We start from the raw sequence: 19,579 nt of genomic DNA on the forward strand, positions 1-19,579 counted from the left end.
ATTAAAAAGAAAAGATATCCAAAAATAACCTGGTAATTACACCATGTAATTACTAGCAATTCTCAGCTCTCCCTTGAGAATTGTAAAGTGTAATTACACCCCCTCAATTACACCCAATTACATGCTGATCAAGTAATTACTTGGTCAGCCAAACATGTCAAAACTGTGTAATCAATTACACCCAAATCCAATTACAGGATGACTTTCCAAACATGCTCTTAGCGTCCTGAATTTTTGAGCTGCTAATTTGAAATTCAGGACTTAGTGTATTGAATTCATTTTTTCTTAAATTACACAAGTAACGGGAAATTTAGTAAAACTCTTTTCTCCGGCTCCAAAATTTAACAGAAAATACTTGAACTTACGTGCTTACACCAAATCAAATTAGTTTAACACCGTTAACTAGTTCATTCCATCTAATCTCAAAAATAAACCCAAAATATTTTAAGAAGTTGCAAAGTCTATTGGAAAATAAACTGACACGTCCATTCAATTACACGTAATAATAGCAAAGAATTCAAAAACACCAAAAACAAGGTACTAAAGCAAAAGCACAGAGATTAAAGATTATTTATATGTTCCAACAGACCAAATTTCTTTCTCCACAGCCAAATGGATTAACCTGCATGAAAAGAAACCAAATGATTATAGTAAAAAAGATGTGGTTTCACTTTTATATTTCAAATAAACTCTTCAACTTCAGCATTGTTTTTCATGCAAATTTTTGTCTAAATTCTTATTTTCCTTATGGTACAATTAAATATGTTATTCAATATTCAAAGTTAGGAGACTGTCTAGTTAATTTTCATGCAGGTAAAACCAGTGCTTAGTTGAGCTTTATATATTTAGGGTGCGGCCCTTTTTCGAACCCCTACATTAACGCGGAATGCCTTGTGCACGGAGCTGCCTTTTTCTTATTATTAAATTTGGAAATTTATACATAAGTGTTTGAGAGAAAGGCATACTGAGTTCAGTGAAGGTGGAGAGACTTCTTGTCAGCAGACAATAATGGATCATAATTATTAGAAGGCTGCATTCCTTCCATCATATTGAGTTGAAGCATATTTCTTGCATAATATTGCTGAAATGCATTGTAATCTTGCTCTTGCCCTGCTGCTGGCATCATGCTTAGTTCCTGCAACCTCTCATTTTCTGCTATCTGCAAAAAAAAAAAAAAAAAAAAAGGAATACCAAATTCAGTCTATATATGAATTAATTCTATTTGACTCTGCCTTATTCTTTTCTAAGGTCAATATGATTTAATATTTCGAGTGGCATTTAAAAAGTACTACTATATTTTTTGGAATAAAAAGGGTAGCCCGGTGCACAAAGCATCTCGCGTTCATGCAATATCTGGGGAAGGACTACAGCCCAAGGGAAAAAGAGGGATGCAACACAAGGACTTCCCATGAGGTTACTCATCCTAGTACTATTCTCGCCCAAACACATCTAACTTCAGAGTTCTGATGGAATCCAATACGTTAGTGCTAGTACATAATTAGAATGGCAAGTAAAATAAACTAGAATAGCAAGTTACACCCAGGGGCGGATTCACGCTTGTCGAAGCGGTGACTCGGAAAATTTTACTCAATATATGTATTAATACTATACGGAAATGGATAAGTAGGAAAAAATGACACCACTTGATATAAATTGTATCTTGGTGTGTTGTATAGGTGCTTGATTTTCCTTTAAGAGGTCAAAGGTTCAAACCTCAATTAGAACATTTTTCTTTTGCAAATATTTGACAGAGCCTTCGTGGTTAAAAATTATGATGAAGTAGAATTGAACTCGGGATCTTTTCCAATTTAAGACTCAACAAAACCAATAAACTATGGTTATTTCTTGTTTAAAAATATGATACACAAAGTTATATTTCAATTCTTCTATAAATTTCGACGCCGCTTACAAAATTTCCTGCGTACGCCCCTGGACTTACACCAACATTACTAATTACAATGGCAAGAAGGAAAACAAGAGTTAATTCTTTTTTTTTTTTGTGGTTATGTTATTCTTAGATCTAATGGACAGCTTTGGCCAGTGAAATTCGAGAAAGACTTATTTCTTCAGTTAAAAGACCCCCCAAAAAAAACCTCACGTTCATGCAGAGTTCGAGGAAGGGTCGCATCCTAAGGGTATAATATAGGCAGCCTACCCTGAAGCACAAAACAAAAAAGAAATAATAATAATAATATAGCCATAAGCGAAGAAAGGGAGTACATACCTTTGATCTAAGAAATGCATTCTCCTGTTCCAGTTGAATTTCCTATATGAAGAACATACATGTTCAAGGATGCAAATGAGTGAATATTTATCAATAATAAAGCATAATCAGAAACATTAAGGGTGTGTTTGGTATGAAGGAAAACATTTTCCGGAAAATGTTTTTCAATTTTATATTTGGTTGGCTTAGATATTTTGGAAAAAATTTCTTCCAATTGGAGGAAAATGTTTTCCCTATCAAGATAAGGGAAAATATTTTCCAAAACTTTTTTCCAATCCCATTCCCTATCCTCACCAACCCCTACCAACCCACCCCTACACCCCCACCCCACCCCAACTCCACCCACTCCAATCCCAACCCCCACCCTAAATAGAAATATTGTTAATAGTACTTTCTTTTCATGTTATAGATAGAGTATTTTTTTTCATTTCATATAAATGAGTATTTTCTTTTCAAGATATAATTTTTTTTTCATTTTAACAAAAAAGTACTTTCTTTTCATAATGTAGAAAAAATATTTTCTTTCATTTCAACAAAAATAATGTAGTAAAAAGTATTTTCTTTTATTGCAACAAAAAGAGTAGTTTCTTTTCATGATGTAGAAAAAATAAGTTCTTTCATTTCAACAAAAAGAGCACTTTATTTTTATGTTGTAGAAATAATACTTTCTTTTTCAACCAAAAAGAGAGTATTTATTTTTTAATTATGGAGCACAAATTTCAACATTGTTGTTATGTAAAAAGGTAAAGCAACGCATTAGTTTCTTTGAGTTTGTGTGGATTTTTAGAGGAATAACTAAATTCTTGAAGAAAATAAAGTCATGAAAATGTTGGGTATTTGGCAGGAGGGGGGGGGGGGCACAATAAACATAGGGACTTGGGGGAAGAGAGGTGAGGAGAGTAACATAAAAAAATAATTTCCTAAAAAAGAAAATTCTACTCTCTAACCAAACACTAGATAATATTTTTTGCAAAAAATAATTTCACTCACCAACCAAACAAGGGAAAATAAATAATATAACTACTCATTTTCCATGAAAACATTTTCTAGAAAAATATTTTCCATGAAAACATTTTCTAGGAAAATATTTTCCATCGAAAACATTTTCCTTCATACCAAACACACCCTAAGAGTCTACTAGGAAAAAGCAAACAAGTTTCAAGAAAATTACCCTCTTCTGCAAATTCTCAGTCTCAGCTAGTATCATTTCATGCTGCTCAAGAAAAAACAAGTAATATGTATAAGATCATTAAATTTTGTACTCCATAATCAGGGAAAAGTATTTGATATAACTGCAAATGCATAAAATTCTGGTACACTTATAAGAAACATAAGATTTCTTCAAATCAAGAAGCACTAGGGTGTGACATGTTGAAGTGAATAAATAGTATGGGAGATCAGAATTCAAATATCAAAATAGATAAAAAGAAATTCTAGGTAATTTTTTCTTATTTATTTAATCTTTAATTGGTTGAGATGCATACACTATACTACATGGTTATTAGGAAAAAAAGGTCTTCAAGAAGATAGAGTGGAAGCATCTTATTTTTGAGCTTTTTTATTTTCTTTCCATTTAATCTATACTATATTAAAAGCACGAAGGCATTTAGCGAAATGTCGTTCGTCTTTTTTACCCTTTTAAAATAAAGTTCACACTAGATAAAATAGTCATTTAATTATTTCCCTAATATTTAGTATTTTGAAGTCAACTAAAACTTTACTTATTAAAGTTTTCCTTATTTGAACGATTACACAAAAAAAATCTAAGTATATATCAAAATCACTTACATTTACCATATACAATATTATAATATTATAATACTAAAAGTATGAATGTTTACGTACTGTATTTTCTAAGAGGATCTGCAATAATTAATGGAAGGAAACAACCAAACTTATAATAGAATAGCCCGACCATAATTTGAAATCAACTACTGGTTATGTGTTTACTTTTGCAAAGGCACCAGTTAGTTGGAAGTCTACTTTGCAGTCAACAGTTGCTTTGTCTACAACAGAGGCAGAGTACATGGCTATTACAGATGCTGTGAAAGAGGCAATTTGGCTTCAAGGATTGCTAAAGGAGCTTGGTGTTGAACAAAAAGGTATCACAATTTTTTGTGATAGTCAAAGTGCTATTCAATTAGCGAAGAACCAAGTTTATCATGCAAGGACGAAGCACATTGATGTTCGGTATCATTTCGTACGAGAAATCATAGAAGAAGGTGGAGTCACGGTGAAGAAAATTCATACTACAGAGAATCCTGCTGATATGCTGACAAAGGTGGTGACTGCGGTCAAGTTTCAACATTGTTTGGATTTGATCAACATTGTTGAACACTGAAGATTGAAGATGAAGACACAACCAAAATTTGTTATTGAGAGAGAATTGAAAATGTGGAATTTTGCCAAGGTGGAGATTTGTTGAAGTTTGGCAAAATGCCAAAGTCCCACATTGGTTGGGAGTTAAGTTTGGAGGGGATTTTTCCCCTATAAAAGAAGGCCTAATGTTTAGGATTGAGACACACCTCTCATTTGCCTTCTCATCTGTTTAAGGCATTTGTATCTTCTCTCTTTAGTATTATTTCACTTGTATTTTTGGAGTGGAATAAAATATTGGTTGTGTCCGAGGAGTAGGCAAAATTAGCCGAACCTCGTAAATTCTGGTGTTTCCTTTATTGTTGTTTTATTGTCTTATTTATTATTTGGTGGCTGTCATAATTTTTGGTATAGTAGTTGTGACTTATTCACACTATATACATTTGGCTTCCGCAACAATTGGTATCAGAGCCAAGGTACTGTCTAAGTATGCTCTGTGGTTGCAGCATAGTCTGATCTTCCACATCAGAAAAGATTTATCTTGGTAACTGAGTCAAGGTTCTGTCTGAGTATGCTCTGTAGTTGCAGCTTAGTCTGATCTTCTACATCAGAAAGGAAATAATCTTGATTTGTGTCGTCAGCTATTAAATAATATTTGTGTCAAATATGGGAGACAATAAACAAGAAGAATCTACATCAAGTGTCAACAATACGTCATCATTGGCATCTTCGCTTATGACAAGAATTGTGTCAAATGCGAAATTTGCGGTAGAAATTTTTGACGGGTCCGGACATTTTGGGATGTGGCAAGGCGAGGTTCTAGATGTCCTTTTTCAACAAGGGCTAGATCTGGCCATTGAAGAAAAGAAACCAGATGTTATTGGAGAAGAAGATTGGAGAATTATCAACCGTGTTGCTTGCGGTACCATTCGATCCTACCTTGCTAGAGAGCAGAAATATCCATACACAAAGGAAACTTCTGCAAGTAAATTATGGAAAGCACTGGAGGATAAATTTTTGAAGAAAAACAGTCAAAATAAATTGTACATGAAGAAGAGACTGTTTCACTTCACCTATGTTCCTGGTACCACGATGAATGAACATATCACCAGTTTCAATAAGTTGGTCACAGATTTGCAAAATATGGATACAACTTATGATGATGGTGACTTGGCCTTAATGTTGTTGGCGTCACTTCCTGATGAGTACGAGCACCTTGAAACTACTCTACTCCATGGAAATGACGAAATTTCTCTCAGAGAAGTTTGTTCAGCTTTGTACAGCTATGAACAAAGAAAGCGAGAAAAACAGAAGGGCGGAGAAGGAGAAGCACTGTTTGTGAGGGGTCGTCCTCAAAATCAAACGAGGACAAAGAAGGGAAGATCCAAGTCAAGATCCAGACCCAGCAAAGATGAATGTGCCTTTTGTCGAGAAAAAGGGCACTGGAAGAAAGACTGTCCGAAGTTGAAGAATAAGGCCAAACATAACAATGGAAAGGCTATTATGGATTCAAATGTAGCTGATTGTGATGATTCAGACTTCTCATTAGTTACAACAGAGTCATCAACATCATCAGACATATGGTTGATGGACTCGGCTTGTAGCTATCATATGTGTCCCAACAGGGACTGGTTCGTGGAATTTCAAGAAGGAGAATATGGAGTCATCCACACAGCGGATAACAGCCCTCTTACCTCATATGGCATTGGTTCAATACGATTAAGGAACCATGATGGAATGATCAGAACATTGATAGATGTTCGATATGTACCGGATTTGAAGAAGAATCTCATCTCTGTGGGAGCCCTAGAATCAAAAGGGTTCAAAATCATTGCAGAAAATGGAGTGATGAGAGTATGCTCCGGTGCACTAGTGGTAATGAAGGCTAATCGGAAGAATAATAATATGTACCGCTATCGTGGCAGTACAGTTATTGGGACAGCGACAGTAACATCCAGTGACGACAAAGAGGCAGAAGCAACCAAGCTATGGCACATGCGCTTGGGACATGCTGGAGGAAAATCCTTGAAAACTCTATCAGATCAAGGATTGTTAAAAGGAGTAAAGGCTTGCAACTTGGAGTTTTGTGAGCATTGTGTTAAAGGGAAACAGACAAGGGTTAAATTTGGTACAGCGATCCATAATACTAAAGGCATTTTGGATTATGTACACTCTGATGTTTGGGGTCCTTCCAAAACACCTTCATTGGGTGGGAAGCACTATTTTGTAACCTTTGTTGATGATTTTTCCCGAAGAGTATGGGTGTATACAATGAAGAGCAAAGATGAAGTGTTGGGAATTTTTCTCAAATGGAAGATGATGGTGGAGAATCAGACAGGCAGGAGAATCAAGTGTATTCGCACAGACAATGGAGGTGAATACAAAAATGATCATTTCAATAAGGTCTGTGAAAATGATGGCATCATCCGACACTTCACTGTTAGACATACACCACAACAGAATGGAGTGGCAGAACGTATGAACCGGACCTTGCTGGAGAAGGTACGGTGTATGTTGTCCAATGCTGGCTTGGGCAAAGAATTTTGGGCTGAGGCAATTACATATGCATGCCACCTCATTAATCGTCTACCATCTGCTGCTATTGATGGCAAAACACCATTTGAAAAATGGTACGGAAAACCTGCTGTAGATTATAACTCTTTGCACGTGTTTGGCTCAACTGCATATTATCATGTGACGGAGTCAAAATTGGATCCAAGGGCAAAGAAGGCTATTTTTATGGGAATTACTTCTGGAGTCAAAGGATATCGCTTATGGTGTCCTATGACAAAGAAAGTAATGTTCAGCAGAGATGTTACCTTTGATGAATTTGCTATGGTAAATAAGGTAACAGAAGATACCAAACAAAATGAAGGTGCTTCTAAGCAGGTGGAGTTTGAGGGAAAATTTATTTTTCCTACACAAGAAGCAGAGGAGGAAACAAATGAAAATTACCCTCTGGAAGGAGAGCCAGTAGAGGAGATTCCAACTCAGGAATCTCAACAACAACTTGAATCAATAGCAACCAGCAGGCCAAAAAGAACAATAACGAAACCTGTTCGTCTCATAGAGACGGTTGCTTGTGCAACCTCAATTGTAGCTGATGATGTTCCTACTACTTACAAAGACGCTGTCCAAAGTTCAGAAGAAGATAAGTGGAGGATTGCCATGAATGATGAAATACAGTCCCTTCATCAGAATCATACATGGAGATTGGCCAATCTCCCGAAGGGAAAGAAAGCAATTGGGTGCAAATGGGTATTTGCAAAGAAAGAAGGATTTCCTAACCAATTAGATGTTCGCTACAAAGCAAGATTGGTGGCCAAAGGATATGCTCAAAAGGAGGGAATTGATTACAATGAAGTGTTTTCTCCAGTTGTAAAACATTCCTCCATTAGAATTATGTTGGCTTTGGTAGCACAATTGGATTTGGAACTAGTTCAGATGGATGTAAAAACTGCGTTTTTACATGGAAACTTGGAGGAGGAAATCTACATGACTCAGCCAGAAGGATTCAAAGTTGCTGGAAAAGAAAATATGGTGTGCAAACTTGAAAAATCGTTGTACGGATTGAAACAATCTTCTAGACAATGGTACAAGCGATTTGACGAGTTTATGTTGTGGCAAGGGTACAAGAGAAGCAAATACGATCATTGTGTGTATTTGCACAAGCTTAAAGATGGTTCCTTTGTATATCTTCTCCTATATGTTGATGATATGTTGATAGCTTCCAAGAATTTGGAAGAAATTGATAAGTTGAAGATTCAACTGAAGAAGGAGTTCGAGATGAAGGATTTGGGTGAGGCAAAGAAAATTCTTGGCATGGAGATAATTAGAGATAGACGTTCAAAGAAACTCTGTTTATCTCAAAAGGAATATTTGAAGAGAGTACTTCAACGTTTTGGCATAGATGACAAGACTAAGCCAGTTAGTACTCCACTTGCTTCCCATTTTAAGCTAAGTACTACTATGTCGCCAATGGATGAAGCTGAACGAGAGTATATGTCAAAGGTACCATACGCAAATGTTGTTGGTAGCTTGATGTATGCAATGGTTTGCACAAGGCCTGACATTTCACAAGCTGTTGGAGTTATTAGCAGATATATGCACAATCCAGGGAAGGAGCATTGGCAAGCTGTGAAGTGGATTCTACGGTATATTCATAATACTGTAGATGTCGGGTTAGTTTTTGAGCAGGAAGACAATCAGTCTGTAGTTGGATATTGTGACTCAGATTTTGCGGGTGATATGGACAAACGAAGATCAACTACTGGTTATGTGTTTACTTTTGCAAAGGCACCAGTTAGTTGGAAGTCTACTTTGCAGTCAACAGTTGCTTTGTCTACAACAGAGGCAGAGTACATGGCTATTACAGATGCTGTGAAAGAGGCAATTTGGCTTCAAGGATTGCTAAAGGAGCTTGGTGTTGAACAAAAAGGTATCACAATTTTTTGTGATAGTCAAAGTGCTATTCAATTAGCGAAGAACCAAGTTTATCATGCAAGGACGAAGCACATTGATGTTCGGTATCATTTCGTACGAGAAATCATAGAAGAAGGTGGAGTCACGGTGAAGAAAATTCATACTACAGAGAATCCTGCTGATATGCTGACAAAGGTGGTGACTGCGGTCAAGTTTCAACATTGTTTGGATTTGATCAACATTGTTGAACACTGAAGATTGAAGATGAAGACACAACCAAAATTTGTTATTGAGAGAGAATTGAAAATGTGGAATTTTGCCAAGGTGGAGATTTGTTGAAGTTTGGCAAAATGCCAAAGTCCCACATTGGTTGGGAGTTAAGTTTGGAGGGGATTTTTCCCCTATAAAAGAAGGCCTAATGTTTAGGATTGAGACACACCTCTCATTTGCCTTCTCATCTGTTTAAGGCATTTGTATCTTCTCTCTTTAGTATTATTTCACTTGTATTTTTGGAGTGGAATAAAATATTGGTTGTGTCCGAGGAGTAGGCAAAATTAGCCGAACCTCGTAAATTCTGGTGTTTCCTTTATTGTTGTTTTATTGTCTTATTTATTATTTGGTGGCTGTCATAATTTTTGGTATAGTAGTTGTGACTTATTCACACTATATACATTTGGCTTCCGCAACATATAGAGTACACGCGCAAAGCGCGTACCCTATGACTAGTTAACAAAAAAGGCCTAGCTATAATTTATTTGATGGTCACCCGCTACAATTATTAGGGAGGAGTGGTTTCCATAATTAATGTATACATTAACCTTGAAAGTTGAAAGACCTAATATTATTATTTTTTATTTAAAAAAGGAGACACTGAAGTTGGAGCAAATAATTTGACAAATTAAAGCCATTATACCTTTTTTGACCTAATTCTTGTAAGGCCTCGTTCAAGTCTGTTCTCCAACTGCTTCAGTTCCCTCACATTCAACGAGCTCACTCCTTCACCTACCAAATGCCTGGACTTGAAAAAATGTTTTTATATTAAAATTATTTTTAGTAAAGACACTGTTTGACAATATTTATTTTCTTCTTGTGATGTTCATAGAAAAACAATATATTTGGAAGATATAAATATATAGTTGTAAAATCTGCTCCAAGCTATTGAGTCATGAAATGATCACCTGTTTGTGTTTTGCATCAATTGTATCTGTTGGCGCAGCTTCTTTGATTCTTGTTGGTAAAACTGAAAACATATTAAACGGAAAAAAATAAATGAAAACATTCAAAAATTAATTAGTTTCGACGGACTATTTTCAGTGATACAAAGCTTTGGTTATGAAAAAAGGAACCGAGAGAAAGTGGAGTTAAAAGATTTCAAAATGGGAGAACGAGCTCTTTTGCTCGCTCTTATCTCTAAAGGGGCGTAAGCACTTCACTCGCTAAGGGATGAGATCTATTGATTTGTATTCCTGCTAGCACTACAAAAAGCTCTGGTACTACTATTAAGGTTCTACCCTTAGGACCGACTACAAAAAACCCGCAGCTATAACATAAAACGTTTTTTGTGACAATGTTTTAGTAATTAAACGGTGTAAAAGGCATATTATGACATGTTTTTGTAGTTACCTGTGCATTGAGCTCTTGAGTAGTGTATGCACTAGAGGTTTCTGCAGTTGCCTTTTTGTACCGTTCTATTGTTGCCTTTATGCTGTAAATATATCAAACATTTTTAGCAGTTTTATATGATAACTAGCAGTTAATCTCTACTACAAAAATAAAACAAATTGATATACTCACACATCAAAAGAAAAAATTTGCAGGAGTTTATCGTATCCGTCAATAATACAAGACATTTTATTTATTTATTTATTAAAAAAAGGTTAGAAAATCTACCTAGTAGTGGTATTCTCTTTACTGCAAAACTAATAAGCTTGAACATTATTTATATTTCTCTACATATCGTTAATATTCAGTTGAGACGGCTTAAAGAGGATGCTGTGGATAGTGAGAATTCATTGAACTGGCCCCAATAGCTTGTTTGAAACTGAGGCATGTCAAAATTCTCCAATGTCGTTCGTCTAATATGGCATCAAAGCAGGCCGAGGTTCTGGGTTCAAGTTTCATTGTCGCCCAAAATAAAAAAGAATCAAACTCGCACGTGAGAAGGTATATTGAAGATATAATTAAGTAAATAAAAGTATTCTCTCTAAGAACTTAAGCATTTAGAGATGATCGCACATTTCAACCGTACATAATATATTTTTGTACGTAACTTGATGAGTATTTATTGAATAAGTGAATATATTATTATGTCTTTCAAAATCATATGGAGTTATGGTAAGGATCATAAAATGCTGCTCTACCTTCATAATTCTTACTATCCCTTTATTTCATTACTTTTCAATGTAAAAACTATATTACTTTTCAATCTAAAATATGCAGTCAACCCAATGTGATGGATTGATCCCTTATACGACGAAACCCTTTCCCATAAGGTGCAAGTCTTATCTCGGAATATCACAAAATTAAGAGAATAGAGGAAGGAAAATATCATACGTTTTTTTAGAAATCTTAATTATTCGTGATATTAAATAGCACATAAAACTCTAAAAGAATTGGAAAGTAGTTGTAAAACTGGATTAAACGAAAAAACTTAATATAGTAACTTAGTAAATTAAACATGCGGATTATCATGATTCTCTTCTTAAACAGAAAGAAAAATGACAAATATATGGATGTGAAGACCAAGTATTATATATATATATATATATAGGAATAACAAACTCAAACAAGAAGGAATCATGTATAGTGGGAATTGAATTGACAAAAAGGTGCATTATTTCAAGTCCTTATCAATGATGGAAAGAAGACATTTCTTTATTTTCTTCTCCATTAATTCAAATTCACTTTTGTTTTAGTCTCTGTTGCATGGACTCTTCAAAATATTATCTCATCCATATCAAATTCTTCGAAAATAAACTTCTTTTGGAGGATCCAACACGTATCCGGTGACAATTTCGGAGAGTCCAAGCAAGATAGCTTTTAGTTAGTATTATTTATTTATTGGTTAATGCATATACTATATAAAAGGAGCCCAAGTACCAAAATTTGCCATATACATGCAAGGAAAAACCCTAGAGAAATACGCCATGCATCATTTTCTCTTTATCACAAATATAGGTCAAAAACCTGAACTTAGCTAGTGAAATAATTATCTTTCACCAAAAAGGAAAAACCAAAGCTAAAGAAGCTTTTACAGAAATAAGCTACAAATGGAAACTAAACAACCCCTGGAACCAGAAGTTAGCAAACAATGAAAGTGGAAAGAAATCAGAAGGCATTGCAAAGGTAAACTGTAGTTTTTGATATACTTCTTTATGCTATGCTCTTTGTCTTTTATATTTATATTGATAGATGACTTACATTTTCTTGTTAGAATCTGTAGGGGTGGGGTGGGGTGGGGTGGGGTGGGGTGGGGGGGGGAATTTGCATATTATTTAACTTTACAGCCTATGATAATATGATATGATGATTTAATTAACAGCTTATCCTTATCTTTTACAGCTTATTACTATTTTGTTATCTAGTGGTTCATTTCTGCTGATTGATAACCTAAACATCTAATATTTATTAGCCTATAAAAATGTAAGCTTTAATGTAAACCATCTTGAATTAAATCATCATAAATTTTTTCTATAAATTAAGCTTTATGCTTTAGTTTGCTTATTTTAAGAGGGCATGTTTACTCTTAAAAAGTAAGTGAATTATCCTTGCAAACAGCCAATCAAGGTACGTAGCTTCTTTTTCAGCTATTTTGTCATAGTTGGGTTCCTAATATAGAGCAGTGGTTAGGCCTGCCATGTTATATGGAACTGAATGTTGGCCGGTAAAGAACTAACACATCCAGAAGATGAAAGTAGCAGAGATGAGGATGTTGAGGTGGATGTGCGGGCATACAAGGATGGATAAGATTAGGAATGAAGATATTCGAGAGAAGGTGGGTGTGGCCCCCATGGAGGACAAGATGCGGGAAGTAAGACTCAGATGGTTCGGGCACATTCAGAGGAGGAGCACTGATGCACCGGTGAGGAGGTGTGAGCGACTGGCTGTAGTGGGCACGCGGAGAGGTAGAGGAAGACCTAAGAAGTATTGGGGAGAGGTGATCAGACAGGACATGGCGCGACTTAGGATTACTGAGGACATGGCCCTTGATAGGGAATTATGGAGGTCGAGCATTAAGGTTGTAGGTTAGGGGAGAGTGTGAATATTTCTACAGCACAATAGAGTGAGACTATCCAGTTAGGAGTTAGACTAGGAATGTCATTGGTCGTCTATTGATGCAGGGCTTTCCCTTCTAGTTGTACTATACCAGCCATCTATTTCGTATTTCGTATTTTGTATCCTGTATTTCATATTTCATATCTCTTATATATTGTTGTTGTTATTTTTATTACGCATTTTTATGGTACTAATATATCATCTCCTATTGCTTTTTTGAGCCGAGAGTCTCCTGGAAACAGCCTCTCTACCCTTCGGGGTAGGGGTAAGGTCTGCGTACATATTACCCTCCCCAGACCCCACTTGTGGGATTATACTGGGTTGTTGTTGTTGTTGTTGTTGTTGTTTGGGTTCCTAATATAACCTGATTAATATTGGCAAGCCTCTAATGTTCCAGTGCCACGTAATCTAAAAGATAACTATAAAATATGGTTGAAACTAGTAACATAAAAATAAAAATAAAAAGGCAGATACCATAATGGTGTAAAATTTCTTCACAAAACTTACCCCGAAAAGTAAGCAAATCTTAATAACCTAGTCCAAACACAGCTTTCAAACAACAATTTTTGGTTACAAAACTATTAGGGAACTCTATCCTTCTTTTTTCTTGATGCAGTAGTACATCAAATCCAAGTACTTGAGACTATCTGAAACAATTTATTAATGTGATTTAGGAAAACAAGTTTGATTATATTTTTAAAAAGAAAATCAATTGACCTGATTCTACAAAGTCCAACCCCTTTCTTTTATTTATTAAGGTTGCAAGTTAGTAATTATATATGCAAAGGAATAATTCTATAATGATGACGTTAACAACAACAATAACATACTCAGTATTATCCCATACCATGGGGTCTGGGGAGGGTAGTGTGTACACAGACCTTACCCCTACTTTGTGAGGATGGAGATGTTGTTTTGGCTCAGGAAAGCATAAACACCACATTAATGAAAATATAGACAAGAAGAGACAGTACCAAAAAACCATATAAAAGCAGAATAAAAATAAAAGATAGTAAGGAAATCAACAATGAAAGAAAATAATTGTTAGTCATAAAAACCTACTACCAACAGAAAGCAAGATTGCGTATCAATACTATTATTTTGAATTTAATTCTACCAACAATAATGAGGATGTTTAATTCTAAAAATTATAAATTTACAAGCTCCTTTAACCTGAAGCATTTTGGAGGAATTACCGCTCAAAAGTTACAGATTATACCATTCTTTTGAGTATTTCATCATCAACAACACATAAACACTTCATTGTTGTACAGAGATTTTCTTGTAATTTCTTTTCTTTTAGTAATTACTATTATAATTTTTTTAAAGTATTATGAATCCATTTAGAGTTGAAGCATCTTAAACTTGTGAGCAGAGAATTCCTTGGAATCAGTGTATATATCATTCTATCATGCTTTGTTGTCTCGGTTTCTGGTAGCTAGCTACTATGACTCACTCTCACTTTATGTGACAAGGTTATTATTTGAAGAGTTAAAAGAAGTTTTTTTTATCTCGATTTTTTCACACGCCTTAGCTTTTCACCGTCCAAGAATTTCCATCTGCTCTAAGTGGGCGCGAGCTAGAATTTTTATCTCAGTTGTTAATTATTGTAATTTATTGTAATTTTTAGATAGTTTTTAAATATGTACATTTTATTTGAAAAATATTGAAAATTCTATGTCCAATTCAAATAAAATTAGATAGTTTAAAACCTCCTACTCCGAATTGTGTCACGTAAATGAGGACTGAGGAAGCAAGTTTTCCTTTCTTTTTTGTGCCCTATCCCTTAACTCCGAAAAAGTTGAATTCATTTGAACCCAGTACTTTTGATGTGATGCATAAATTTGAGCGTAAAAATCTGGTAAAATTATAAGAAATAGTAGATATAAACCCATAACTTTAAAAATTTAATGGGTCTTATAGAGCTTAAGTTATGAACCCGCCTCTATAACAGACGTTCAATATAATAGGATTTCATTATAACGGTAAAATTATAAGAAGCTTTTATAACCACACAATTACACTGGGCCCCTTTTTCACTTGTTTAGAACCACAAATTCCAAAAGTCTTCATTTTTTCTTAAACTCCGTGCCAAGTAAAACAGGTTCACATAAATTCGAACGGAGGGAGTAATATATATTATAATAGCACTTCATTATAAGAGAAAGAAAATTTACTTGGTGTTAGAGTATTCATAGACGCGGCCACGAGTAGAGAAAACAATGAGAGCAATCTCAGCATCACAGAGAACTGAGAGTTCGTAAGCTTTCTTCAGCAGTCCATTTCTCCTTTTGCAGAATGTCACTTGCCTGTTTGTGTTGTTCTCTATCCGCTTTATCTCTATCTTTCCTCTCCCCATCCTATACAAAATTAATAACAACATTTTTGAGACTTATAATATGGAAGATAAAGAGGAAATCAAAATAGTATTCATTGCAAGAATACCTCCATTTTCGATGTAATAACAATTACTACCATCCAAATGATGACAAAGAAATATTCATGTAGAAGTTCCAATTAGAAGAACAAAAGTAGGGTTTCTCTAAACATATCAAATATGACCTAGTGTGGACTTTCCAAAATGTTGTGTAAGATCCTCCGAAATACACTACTTTTGAAGGATCCGACACACACCCGACGATATTTTCGGAGAATCCAAGCGACATAGAACGTGACTATATGCAATTGAAAAAATATGGCCACACAAGAGAAGAATTTTAATTTGTCAGGAAACTTATTTGCTATATAAATTTATTAAGAAGATAAAGATGAATGATTTTCGTCAGGCAAAACTCCTACAAGTGGGAGAAAATTTAAAAGTATGCAAATCAAAAAAAAAAAAAAAATGTTTGAGTTTTCTTGTAAGAAAATTCAACAATTTCTGGAAATATAGAAGCAGATCTAAAGATTGACAAAAGTGCTACACGATACTTGAATTTTCCATAAAGAACAGAGATAAAAACGTTTCAGACACTGCATAAAATGTAAGGAAATTAATGGGATAAACAAAGTAAAACTATATATACGTATAATTTTCCATTTTCCTATAATATAAATTTTGTAGTTTTTCATTGGGAAGATGAGAACATATGCTAAGAAAAACATAAACAGACCTGACTATCTTCAATGGAAAATATTGCTATTTTCCGGCGAATTTCAAAGCTCTTTCCGAAAGTCACACGAATTCCAAAAACTAAAGCTAGTCTTGATCCTTCTTTTTAAACACCATAGGAATGAGAAAAGAAATTCATTACTAAATATCTTTGTATATAGTCTTATTTTAACTTAGATATGACTTCAAAATGTGAAAGGAAATGAGATTATGAGAGGGCAGCTGGCAAAGAAAATGACATTGAAAGCAAAATTTTCTAGTTATAAACTAGACGTGATGTTATGGTCTGTTTCTTATTACCAGCTTTGCAGACCAAAAATAGTATAGGGTTTTGCTCTTTTTTCAGCTTCACTTACTTGCCCTACGTTGCTTTTTCTCTACATAAATAAAGAATTTAAATTCTATGTACAAATTTAGCAGCTCTTTGTCTTAAGCATATATCTAAATTCTATGCACTGATACTGACACTGTAAAATACGATGCACTGAATTTAAATTTTGTGCATTAATACTGTAAAATGTATTTGTATACATCAAAATCGTATGCCTCCGATTTATAAGCTCCAGGGTCCATCCTAGGCCCGAGTCGGGGTGAGGTCGAGTTCGAAACCGGCATACCGTATTTGAGCTCGAAGACAGAGTGCAGTATCCAGATATGGGAGTTCGAGGAATACTGGGGCCAAGTATGCTCGGCCCCGAAATAGTACCATTATGGATTTGTACTAGAATGAGCTAGATTCTTGCCACGTCCCCAAAGTCTTGGCACAAATCCCGGAATAAAGTTGTACGATTCCGTACTAGGCGGATAGACAGCTGTACCAAGAATATTCCTTATTGTAAATAGAAATATTTCTTATTTAGGGTTCCCCTATTATATAAAGTTGACCCCAATCATTTGTAACATCATCTAATCATTGAGCAAAGAATATACTCTCTACTTTTTGGCCTACTATTTGTCTTTAGCTCTACCGTTCTTACTTCAATTTTCTTACTTCATTGTTCTTACTGTTCTAAGCCCACCTCGAGGTCGCTGCTGTAGAGTAACACTGGTCTAATTCACTTGTCTCATTCATTTTTACTTCATATTTCTTGATTATTAATTGATATTGAATTAAATCACATATCTTTAAAACCACAAATCAAGTTTAATTGTTACTCGTATTTTTGAGGTAAACAGTTTGACGCTCACCGTGGGGCTAAAGATAATAGCGATTATTTCTCTACTAATTCTCATTACACACGTTGTTTTTACACCTTTTATTGTCAAGATTTTTTGATTCTTAGGCTGAAACATGTCTAGAATACAAAACGCACATGTTAATGACAATAAAGATCTTGGAGAAAACAACAGTATAGGGGTCGGTGCACCACCAATAAATCCTGAGGAAGTGACAAATATGGAGCTAGTTGATATCAATTTACATAATGCTCTAAGCGCGCATTCAGGCACAGACCCCGTAGGGAATAAACGTAGGGAAGCCCGATATGGTGGCCAAGGAGAACGAGAAGTGGGAGATGGGGGAATTAGCCTCCAAGTAATATTCGAGATGCTGCAAGCTCAGCAAATCACCATCGCTCAACTTCAAAGTCAGAATAAGACTCCGCGCGTAGCTGAACATGAAAATACTCGACATGCTAAACCAGAATCGGAGAGATCGAACGGAAATAACTCGGGGACTGACCCCACCATTATGAGGATGCTCGAAGAGATCGCCAAGAGGATCGAGTTCAGAGAAAAGAAGATTGAGAAAAATGACAAAAAGGTGGAGACTTACAACTCCCGTGTTCATCAAATACCAGGGGAACCTCCGGTCTTGAAAGGCTTAAACGCCAAGAAGTTCATACAAAAATCATTCCCCCCCCCCGAGTGTGGTTCTAATGCACATTCCCAAGAAGTTTTGCATGCCCGATATACAAAAATATAACAGGAACCGACCCTAACGAACATATTACTTTATACACTTGTGGGATCAAAGGAAATGACTTGAATGACGATGAAATCGAGTTAGTGTTATTGAAAAAGTTTGGAGAAACACTATCTAAAGAAGCTATGATCTGGTATCACAACTTAGCTCCTAACTCCATTGATTCATTTGCTATGTTAGCAGATTCCTTCGTGAAAGCCCACACCGGGGCCATAAAAGTGTCCACGAGAAAATCAGATGTCTTCAAGATAAAACAAAAGAACGACGAGATGCTAAGGGAGTTCGTGTCCCGATTTCAAATGGAAAGAATGGAATTACCACCGGTCTTCGATGGCTGGGCAGTACAAGCCTTTATGCAGGTTCTGAATGAAAGGAACTCGATCGCGTCTCAACAATTGAAACAGAACTTGATCGAATATCCAGTCGTGACATGGTCGGATGTGCACAATCGTTACCAGTCAAAAATCAGGGTCAAGGACGAGCAGTTGGGAGCCCTCTTAGGTTCAATTCATCCTAACAGATTCGCAACCAAGCCTCCGAGGGACACAGACTAGGAATCGAGATTCAACAAAGAACGGTATCAGCCATATGCCAATCGAAGGAACAACGGCCCCAACTGCAACTCTCCTCGGAGCGATCGGAGAAATGATCGAGGTCAAAGTTCTCGCGAACTCATGTGTAAAAGCGGGTTCGATAAGCGCACCGACCCAGCCGAGGCCCCTCGATTATCAGAGTACAACTTCAGCATAGATGCATCAGGGATTGTCTCAGCTATTGGGAGAATCAAAGACACTAAGTGGCCCAGGCCAATACAGACCGATCCTTCTCAAAGGAACCCAAACTTGATGTGCAAGTATCATGGCACACATGGTCATAGAACAAAAGATTACATGCAACTAAAGGAATAAGTGGCTCGGTTGTTAAACGAGGGCCACCTTCGATATTTCTAAGTGGTCAAGCTAAGAATCACTTCAGGGAAAGGGATGCAAGGGAAACTGAGCAAGAAGAATCACAACACGTAATCCATATAATCATTGGCAGAGTCGATGTCCCTCAATGACCTATGTTCAAGCGCACTAAAGTATCAATCACTAGAGAAAAATGGACTCAGAGCTATGTGCCCAAGGACGTCCTATCATTCTGTGACGAGAAAGCAGAAGGCATATCTCAGCCTCACAATGATGCCCTGGTAATCTCTATCATTTTAAATAAAATTCAAGTTAAATGTATTTTAGTGTATCCAGGCAGCTCAACAAACATAATTAGATCGAGGGTCGTGGAACAACTCGGCCTACAAAATCGGATT

General features: G+C 35.7%; 1 protein-coding gene across 2 annotated transcripts; it reads right to left on the minus strand.

Moving 5' to 3' along the window:
• Positions 1-354: 354 nt before the first annotated feature.
• On the minus strand, positions 355-16,539 carry LOC104224893 (agamous-like MADS-box protein AGL11). Of its 2 annotated transcripts, none has more exons than XM_009776620.2 (9): positions 15,683-15,911; positions 15,415-15,597; positions 10,586-10,667; positions 10,141-10,202; positions 9,876-9,975; positions 3,396-3,437; positions 2,225-2,266; positions 966-1,159; positions 355-622 (listed from the first exon to the last, which is right to left on the minus strand). In XM_009776620.2, exons 2-8 carry the CDS (start codon positions 15,594-15,596, stop codon positions 971-973), a joined length of 699 nt encoding a protein of 232 aa, XP_009774922.1. In that variant the 5' UTR covers position 15,597; positions 15,683-15,911; the 3' UTR covers positions 355-622; positions 966-970. The 2 variants fall into 2 exon arrangements, with proteins under 2 accessions (XP_009774922.1, XP_009774915.1); XM_009776613.2 differs by lacking the exon at positions 15,683-15,911 and adding an exon at positions 16,351-16,539 and having other exon boundaries at positions 356-622.
• Positions 16,540-19,579: the final 3,040 nt, after the last annotated feature.

The sequence above is a fragment of the Nicotiana sylvestris genome, chromosome 3 (assembly GCF_000393655.2).
Source record: "Nicotiana sylvestris chromosome 3, ASM39365v2, whole genome shotgun sequence".
NCBI lineage: Eukaryota > Viridiplantae > Streptophyta > Magnoliopsida > Solanales > Solanaceae > Nicotiana > Nicotiana sylvestris.

Excerpts from the sequence above, each read along its gene's own strand:
- LOC104224893 (XM_009776620.2), bottom strand. The coding sequence starts at position 15,596 with ATGGGGAGAGGAAAGATAGAGATAAAGCGGATAGAGAACAACACAAAC. Across the intron at positions 9,976-10,140 it reads TTGATGCAAAACACAAACAG|GCATTTGGTAGGTGAAGGAG; the intron begins GTGATCATTTCA and ends TTTCAAGTCCAG. Across the intron at positions 2,267-3,395 it reads CTGAGAATTTGCAGAAGAGG|GAAATTCAACTGGAACAGGA; the intron begins GTAATTTTCTTG and ends TTCTTCATATAG.